The sequence below is a fragment of the Pleurodeles waltl genome, chromosome 7 (assembly GCF_031143425.1).
Source record: "Pleurodeles waltl isolate 20211129_DDA chromosome 7, aPleWal1.hap1.20221129, whole genome shotgun sequence".
In the NCBI taxonomy this organism is placed as follows: Eukaryota; Metazoa; Chordata; class Amphibia; order Caudata; family Salamandridae; genus Pleurodeles; species Pleurodeles waltl.
In genome coordinates, this window is record NC_090446.1 from 1,469,859,522 (window position 1) to 1,469,868,444 (window position 8,923).

The 8,923-nt window shown below is 42.5% G+C and overlaps 1 protein-coding gene across 2 annotated transcripts in view; it reads right to left on the minus strand.

The window, feature by feature from the left end:
• The window catches only part of TMEM147 (transmembrane protein 147), a 46,801-nt gene extending 39,298 nt beyond the window's left edge, over nucleotides 1–7,503 (minus strand). The window contains exons 1-3 of one of the 2 annotated variants that reach the window (XM_069201174.1): nucleotides 7,375–7,503; nucleotides 6,498–6,690; nucleotides 2,753–2,822 (exon numbers count right to left, since the gene is read on the minus strand). In XM_069201174.1, coding sequence (XP_069057275.1) covers nucleotides 2,753–2,822; nucleotides 6,498–6,574 — 147 coding nt within the window. In that variant the 5' untranslated portion in view covers nucleotides 6,575–6,690; nucleotides 7,375–7,503. The remainder of the gene's footprint in view (nucleotides 1–2,752; nucleotides 2,823–6,497; nucleotides 6,691–7,374) is intronic. The other variant, XM_069201176.1, reaches the window with a different exon arrangement.
• Nucleotides 7,504–8,923: the final 1,420 nt, after the last annotated feature.

Below are 8,923 nucleotides of genomic sequence, written 5' to 3' on the forward strand. Positions count from 1 at the left end.
ATATTAACATTCAAAATATAAGTTACCATCTGGTTGTGTAAAAAATTTAACTGTTCTTTCACCTGATCACCCAAGAGATAGCAGGCTAGCTTGCATAATGTCTAATGGTAAGTTTAATTTGCGCACACATCTCCGAATAATGTGCACAAAGCTACTGCACTGCCGCTCACCACACAAAATAATTAGAGGGAACATTGGTCCCAAGTAGATTTTGCTGGTCTTAGGGCTAATTTAAAATCTGCCTTTTCTAATTTTACAACCTGGGGAAGCCTTTTTTTGTTTGTTTTTTTGTTTTTAAAGGACGCTAAAAAGATTACTCTTTGCTAATCTACATGTCCTGTCATACCATGTGGGTTCAACCTTTCTTGGAGGAATCCCATGGGGAGGGAGGTGGGCAAAATAATGCTTTTTCAAATTTGCAAACCAACTGGAAGGGTTTTCCATTATCTTGCCAGGAACTACCTTAGGCTTGGCCATGAGAGACAGGATGGGAACTAGCTCTTGGTAAAGTGAGGCATAACCTTACTCATTGGTCCTGAATCACTCCCACTTAATTCTGTTTCAGTTGTGACTAACTAAAGGAGCGCCTAGGGGAAGGCGGAAGGGCCAATTTTCTCCCCTTGCCACCTCTACAGAGGGAGAGACAAAGGAGGAAGTGGTCACTTTCAAATCTAGACAGGACCTCAATATCGCTAAGCATCCCCCAGTGCTGGAAGCCTAACAAAAAATAATCAATGCGACTGAGATAATCATTGGAGGAGGAGGGCGGCTGAACTATCATATGGGGTTGCTTCAAGATAAGGCCGTTGTGGGATGAAATCGTAAGCTATTGTTTGTGTACGCTGGGATTGAAACAGTCATTAGATTTTCCAACAGCGGTACACGGATTTTAGTCTAAAATTAATATTAGCTCCCTGCAAGCAAAGCACCTCCATATTATCACCTTGATAGCCAGATCGTTAATTCTACAGAACTGGCGCACAAAAGCAGTTCCGTTGTTTCAACAATGGTGGTCTAAAGTGGGCAAAATTAAGGAGCTTGAAGGAGATCTGCTTTAAGATCTGGTTCCTATGATAGATTTTTGAAGTTGTGGGGACTCAGATGAGGAAATCAAATGTTATAGTTGATTGCTCTCGCTTAAGGAGGAATAAACAAAGTAAAATGGGTAATGTGAAATGATAATTTCCGGTGCTAAGTGCGGTTTCCTTCCATAGGAGACAGATACGGATAGAATCTCTGATTGCAATGTATGTGATTTTATGTTATGATTGATGATTAATGTTTTTGATTTCCTCTATTTTAATGCTTCAATGTATTGTTTATGGAACTCTCAAAAACAAAAAAAGTGAAAAGGGTGATTTTTTCTAAAAAAGGTCAACCCATTTCTTCCAAAAAGTGACTTCAGAACTGCTGTCTAAGCCTTAGTACCCTTACATCTGGATGGTGATAATGCCATAACACTGTGATCTTTCAGACTCCACACTAGTACTCCTTAGGGTCATGCTACACACTGATCACATCCCATCTAGGTCCTGAAGAACATGATCATACCATCTCCATTCTGATCGAACTCCAATTTCTCCCTTTACCGGCCTACTTCATCTTCAAAACTAGCTGTATCATTTACAAAGCTATCATGACAAGCATCTCTGTTTATCTTGCAAAAAAACACATACTCTGCTGGATCTCCACACCTGCAGCAGGACAGCATCAGACTACAGACTAAGGGGGTCATTCTGACCCCGGCGGTCTGAGACTGCCGGGGCCAGGGTCGGCGGGAGCACCGCCGACAGACCGGCGGTGCCCCGCAGGGCATTCTGACTGCGGCGGTTCGCCCGCGGTCAGATGCAGGAAACCGGCGGTCTCCCGCCGGTTTCCCGCTGACCTGCAGAATCCTCCATGGCGGCGGAGCGCGCTCCGCCGCCATGGGGATTCTGACACCCCCTACCGCCATCCTGTTCCTGGCGGGACTCCCGCCAGCAACAGGATGGCGGTAGGGGGTGCCGCGGGCCCCCGTAAGAGGGCCCCACAAAGTATTTCAGTGTCTGCTATGCAGACACTGAAATACGTGACGGGTGCCACTGCACCCGTCGCACCCCTGCAACTCCGCCGGCTCCATTCGGAGCCGGCATCCTCGTTGCAGGGGCATTTCCGCTGGGCCGGCGGGCGCTCTTTTGGAGAGCGCCTGCCGGCCCAGCGGAAATGTATGAATGGCAGGTGCGGTCATTTGTCGGCGGGACCTTGGCGGGCGGCCTCGGCCGCCCGCCAAGGTCTGAATCAGGCCCTAAGTGTAAAAAAAAAAAAAAAAAAAAAATGATAATAAGACAGCAGGCCTTTTCAATCTGTGCACCTAATATCTGGAACAACATCCCCGGATCCACCTAAACCACCTTAACGCTGCTTCAAATTTAGGAAACAGTTAAAGACTCATCTCTTTAAAGAGCACTAGATCACAATGCACGAACCATCTACACCCACCTTCCTGTCCTTTTACTCATCAAGTGCAATGCTCCGCTTCTGTTTGGATAGGTTTGCACTATAGACATAACATATACATGAAACACGCAAAATAAGAACAGAAAGCACACAGGATTGATTTTTTGATGAACAGTTCTCCCTAGTGAAAAATCTGTGCATTCTTCAGACATATTCTAGCAAGCGTATAGCTCTATCGCCTTTGTTCATCTGCAGACTTACCACTGGAGGTTTTGAACAGGGTACAGCATAGATTAAAATTAAAGGCAGCACTTACCTTACATAACTGTACACAAAGGTAGGTGGCTCCAGCCTGCACACACTTCCAGAAAGCATTGTATTCAGACCTGAAAGAGCAATAGTGAAGTGGTTATCAGGGTCTAAGACACAGTCACCAACTACCATAATACAAATGCCTCGACATTTTGCCACATTTACCGTCCCATCTTGCTACAGAATCATTTGACTTACTGAGCCATAGTTGAAACCACCTTATGGAACTGAATCAGTGACCCACTACCTAAAAGCACTTCATGGAGGATATTTCAGAGTTCTAATACTACTCAAGGTACAACATATAACTGTCCTGCACCCCAGTTCTTTTACATTGGCCATCATACTTGCTGGTAAAGAGTTCGGTACTGAGAGGGTTTGCACTGTTTTCTGATGAGAAGCTTTGAATGTAGCCATCCATCCGTTTTGTGTTAACTCCTATTTAGGTAACTTCAAGAGTCCTGCAAGGGTCAGCGCTCATCACACTATTTCACAATACACAGATCCAGCTTCTTCTTCATTTAATTCTTAACTTTACCAACTAGGTACCGAACTATACTGATAAAGCTAAACAGTATTATTAGATATTGCCTAAACTTTTGAAAATTGGAAAGCAGCCAAAGTTCTTATGAATCGTTCATCATTACATTTAGTGTTTTATGTCAAGCATGATGAAGGCTCGGATTACAGGGGGACAGTGATTTACAGCATGATAAAATCATACAATTTATTTGTGGAATTAGGCAGCTTACATGGTTAGCCTGGGTTAACAGTATCACTGTACAGACAACAGTGGTATTCTACATAGTTTCAATTAACACGGATTCGATCCATGCGAACATTCCAGGTGTTTGAGGTCCCTTTTTAAAGCATGGAACAAAGTGGTTTGTGTAATGTATATCGGAAGGGCATACCGGATCTTTAAAGCATTTCCAGAAAAAGAGCATCTAAGGATGGATAAAGGGCTTGCTGAACATGCAACATTTGGCAGCTTTGGACTGTTTATACCAGATATATGATGTTTTTCACATAAATGTTCAGGGATGGTATCTGGATTATCTTCTACATGAGGCAAACAGCCTTATGAGAAGAGCAATGTTTCAGAAAAAATCCAACCTAGGGTTGCATGGACAGGTATGGTGCACACATAGCTTTTTCTATTGGAGATCAGACAAGCTACGCATATCAAAGGAGAGTAGCTAGTCAAATCTGAAGCGAAGGTATTTCACAAAGGTGAGTTTTTGAGGACAGGCCTAACTCCTTGAGTTGTATGAACATTCATTTATTAGGTGCTACCATTTGTTAGGGGTGAGCACAAGTAGGGTCTGTGTGTTCAGTTTGAGCTTCATACTAGGCCTCCAGCATTATATTTCCTCAAGAAAGAGGTAAGGAAATTGAGGCGATTTGAGTATTTAATCGTAATGCACAACTCTGTGTTTTAGGCATATTGGAGAAAAGAGATTCCCGGTTTTACTGAAACATCATCCAGTGGATCCACATGAAGAGTAAATAGAAAGGAAGCAAGGATGGAGCAATAAGGACCTCTATATGGGATCCCACTAGGACTGGAGAAAGAGTTCATTCTTATGATGCGTTACAATATATTTGACAAACAGGACCTGAAACAGATTAGCACTATCCTTCAATACTCATGTTATTGTTTAAGAGCTACAGGAGAACGTCACTGTTGATTCTATATAAAAAGGCTGCAGGTAAAATCAAGAAGGACATGAGGCATGAGTTTTTTTCCGTGAATTGAGTGTTGTCCACAGTTTTGAGGAAAGAGGCTTTGTAACAGTGACCTGAATAGACTCTAGATAGGAGGCATTCTAAGAGAAAATAGTTTCTAGTGTTCTTTTTTACCAGATATATTTTTACACCAGGCTTCACTCTTAAAAAATTGATCTCGGACCATGAAGTGCTGGAAAACTAAACGCTTGTCACAAGCCTCCCTTTCCTTTCTAGGAGTCAGTAACTGATGAGGATATTTAAGGCTACTTGCAATATACCCCTTAAGGAAATGTTTAGGAAGACCTAAGAAGAATCCTCAGGATGAGGTTGCAAACAACCATCGGAGAAAAAGGAGGACACTCTATATTTGTGATATTCCTAAGTGACTGATCCTTCTTAACTTGCATGGTCTATTGATCGTGCAAGTAGAAGAGTATGGTGTTGAACCTACAATTGCTTTGAGTACTGATACGTGCAACAAACCAGTGAGTCCATTACACTCTTGTATTAGCACTAAGTCACGCCACTTCGCGCTACAGTAATTTATATAATACGCTACGTAAAGTACTATATGCTCCTGCCTCCATCATAAATGTTAAACCATTTATTTGGAGCGTCTGGAAAACTTGAATGGATCAAAACGCTATCATAAGGGTTTTCTTAAAATCGATTTACTCTTTAGTACACTGTATTTCATTCACTATATTCAATGTTTATCCAGCTTCAAATCTTAAAATTAGCCAGTTTTGTTATCTACTAGTTTTACCTAACTGTATCTGCTGCCTTGTCTGCGTGCCCCTGAATCGATTGGGCTGTTTTACTTGAATTATCCTCCTTTCTTCACTCCATAATAATCATGTTACCCGTTATTTAACTAATTAGTGGAAATGGCAACTGTCTCAAAATGGGGCATGCAATGAAAAATGCAGGATCGCCAACAAGCAGCATTACTACAGAGTTTCGGATAGTTTTAAACTTCACAATGTTTCTGACACACCCCAGGGCGTTGCACAAATTAGTCAGTCTTCAACATGCAAGACATTTCTGCAGGCAACAGGTTAAGTGCATTATACAAAAATGGATCTTAAATGTAAATGCCCACAGGAACACAATCTTTAACATTTAGTAGCTTGTTAGAACAATTGCTTTACAACAGAAATACGTATGCATATTCTTTGGAACAGTATTCCCATGGCAAAAATAGGTGCTATATGTGGAAGCCGTTGTTTAATGTCGTTGTGTTCTTTGGATTTAGGTAAAGAAACACTAGACTGAATGAATAATAGATTTCTGGATCTCTGTTAAGGAGATACATTGAAATGACAATATGCAAAAGAAAACATGTAGAGTAGGTTTGGTATTACGGTCTCACTGCAGACTAGCCCTGTCCTTACAGACAATCTAACATTCTATGCTCGAAGGAGATACAGGCTACAAGATTTCCCACAGCGTTATTAGTACTCCTTGCTATGACTGTAACTGTTTGCATGACTTTATATCAGAGTTGATGCGGTAAATCTGAAATTCAATATTCTGTATACCCACATTCTTTTCTTCCATTCTTAAACTAGTTTTCCGCCACACCAAGTAGTTAATGCGCCTTCAGTTGATTCTACAGTCGCAAGAGCCAGAGCCAGAGCCGGTTGGGTTCAGGCTTGGGGTCAAGTTACAGAATCAGACTTCACGCTGCCTGCACACTCGAGCAGACCTAATTCCATTTCGTTTTTTTTTTATCTATTTCTACTTAGTTGTTCTTCTACTAGAGTCCAGTACTCTCTTTCTCCCAGCCACCCACCCACTGTCCATGGGTCAGCATGAGCACTTACCAGGTCTCTCAGACAATAAAGCCGCCACGTAAATGATCTACTAATGACAAGAAACCCCCCACCGATAAATCAAGCGCTAAGAGAGTCAGGGAACTACCAGAGGAGTACCACAAGAGAAATGACCCAAATATGTGACAAAACTGTGGCCTATTCAGTGTCCTTGCTCGTGACAGTTTTCACTAGTGTACTTACAGTCCACTGCACTTGTAGGTGATAAAGTATGGAAAATAAGCCAGAGCAATGCAGTTTCCAAAATGAAAGAGCGTCATGTTCTAGGTTATTGAAGAATCTTTTCTGCCGCAGATGTCAAGGAGCTTAAAGCCCGCTGTAAGGGTCACCTCCAGGTCATCAAGTGGTCCCTTACAGATATTTGTGGCAAACGGACCTGAAAAAAAGATTAGAATTACCGATTAAAATGACAAAACATCAAAGAAGAAACACACTCACCATCCGAGAAGACTCTCACCATTAGTATGCAATCATCTGCGGAAACAGAGAAATCCAGACCGCGAGTGCCTGTGAAAGGCTGACGAGTCTGGTGCTCATTCAGTCACAGAGGCTCTCAAAAGGGTCTTCTCAAGCATAAATGGAAATCCACTAGCGTCCGTATGTCAAGAAGGGTTTGGCGGCGACCTAGCTGCTTATAAGGTAACGCACACTCTTTCACTACATAATTTTAGGGAGAACACAGATCGCCATAAAGGCAAAACAATATTCAAAATTTAAACTATTAACCCTAACATTTGCCCGCAACCATAAAATCCAGGGTGTGCATTGTAACGTATAATTGTATAATAGTTCTACGATTTGAAGATGTGTATTTAATGTTGAAACGTGTATAGATAAAAATGATAAGCACAACATTTGATTATTCATTAAAATCATGAATGAGAAACGGTGAGTGGCCACAGAATTTATGTAACAGATGTGGGTAATCAATATTCCGTCATTTTTCTCAAAAGTAGACTGAGAACATTGATAGAGCATTATAAGCAACAAAAGCGTTCAACAAAAAAACATCTAACCTTCTCGGTATGACAATTTACGGTGACCACCTGTGTATACTTACTTACACGGGCCGTCTGTGACTTCAGACTTATCTACGTCGCCGCTCTTCGGATGTCATTTGTCAGTAATTTTAGCACTTCCGGGTGACATAACAACGAATCCCACGGCTGAACATAGACTGAAAGGAGTCTGCGAGTTGACAGTTTGGTAATATGTAATGTGACCTACGATTGGAGCACTGACGGAACCGTAGCAAATCATAGTGGCCCCTCAGATTTCCAAAGTGCTTATTGGCTCTGGAGAGTTCCCGTGATTATGCTCGAGCCCTCTGTCTGCCATTTTACAGTATGTCGAGGCTTCTTTTCAGATTAGAATTTAGATACAGGAGTTGTTGTCCGGAGCGTCTCAGGAGGTCATTTATCCATTCGAGGGCGGCGACAGTTTGTCATGGGCTGTACAGGATAATCTGTTGCTTCCTGTCGTTCTGGTTAGGATGGATGGAGGGAGGGAGTAGAGGGGGACGAGACAACATTTTATTTTATTGTGTTTTTTTTGCAGTTTTGTATTGCGCAACCCAAAGGTATCGGGGCGCTTGGCATGTGCACCAATAACGTTATGGATTATTTTGTAGGTATGGGTATATTCCGTTATTTTTTTCCCAGAATCACGGGATGATGAGCCCAAGCCAAGACTCGAACCTGGTTCTTTAGTTTCAGAGTAGGCAGCTGTGGCCATAATGTCACACCGTCTTTCCAAATTAACGGGAAGAGCCGAGCCGAGTGTCTAGCTCGAATTGGGATTGAGGTCCATGACTACGGACAGCAAAAAAAAAAGTGACTTTAGTTAATACATTAAAAAAGGTTAAAATAGCGGCCCATGTTTTCAAATCGTGGCAGTTAGGAACTTGTACAGATACTGTGCGTTAAACAAGGTTTGAAAGACTGCTTGAATTCTATGACAGGACCGGAGGTGAGGATTATGCTCATCTTTTTTCACTCTTTATTATGATAGCAAGTTCGAAGTTCATAAAGCAAGACCTGAGAAACTACATTTCCCATGGGACAACGTTCCCATGACAACCATAGTCCAATCAACGCTGGTTCCGACTGTAGTATAAGTATTCTCTGCCGCCTCCTGACTTCCTCTTTCTTCACTGCTCCTGTAGAAAGCTAAGTCGCCTTTTTCTCTGCCTCTAGAATTGTTCAACTGTATTTGACTAAGTGTCTATTGGAGTTATCGGCTCTGCGCTTGCGTTTATCTTCTCCTTGGAGCCGTTGCTAAGGATGCGTTTTCAAGCGCAGCAGGCTGTTTCAGCCAGAGCACAGATTCACCTTGCAGTGACATGTCGGCTCCTCCAGAGGGCACTCATTTGCACCGCTCTGGTTTACAGTGCATTTTTCAACATTTTGTTCGCACTCGCACTCGAGCGTCGAAAAAGTGCGCGATAGGGGTTTCTCATAAGCCTAGGCTTATTTCAACCCCTCCAACCCCCACCATACACCTTCATGGCAAGTCAGATACCGCTTTGCGGTAAGGGTATTTTGTCCGAGTTAATTACACGCGCCTGAGGGAGCACGGCAGAAGTCTATTTGGTCTCCTTTCGGCCCTGT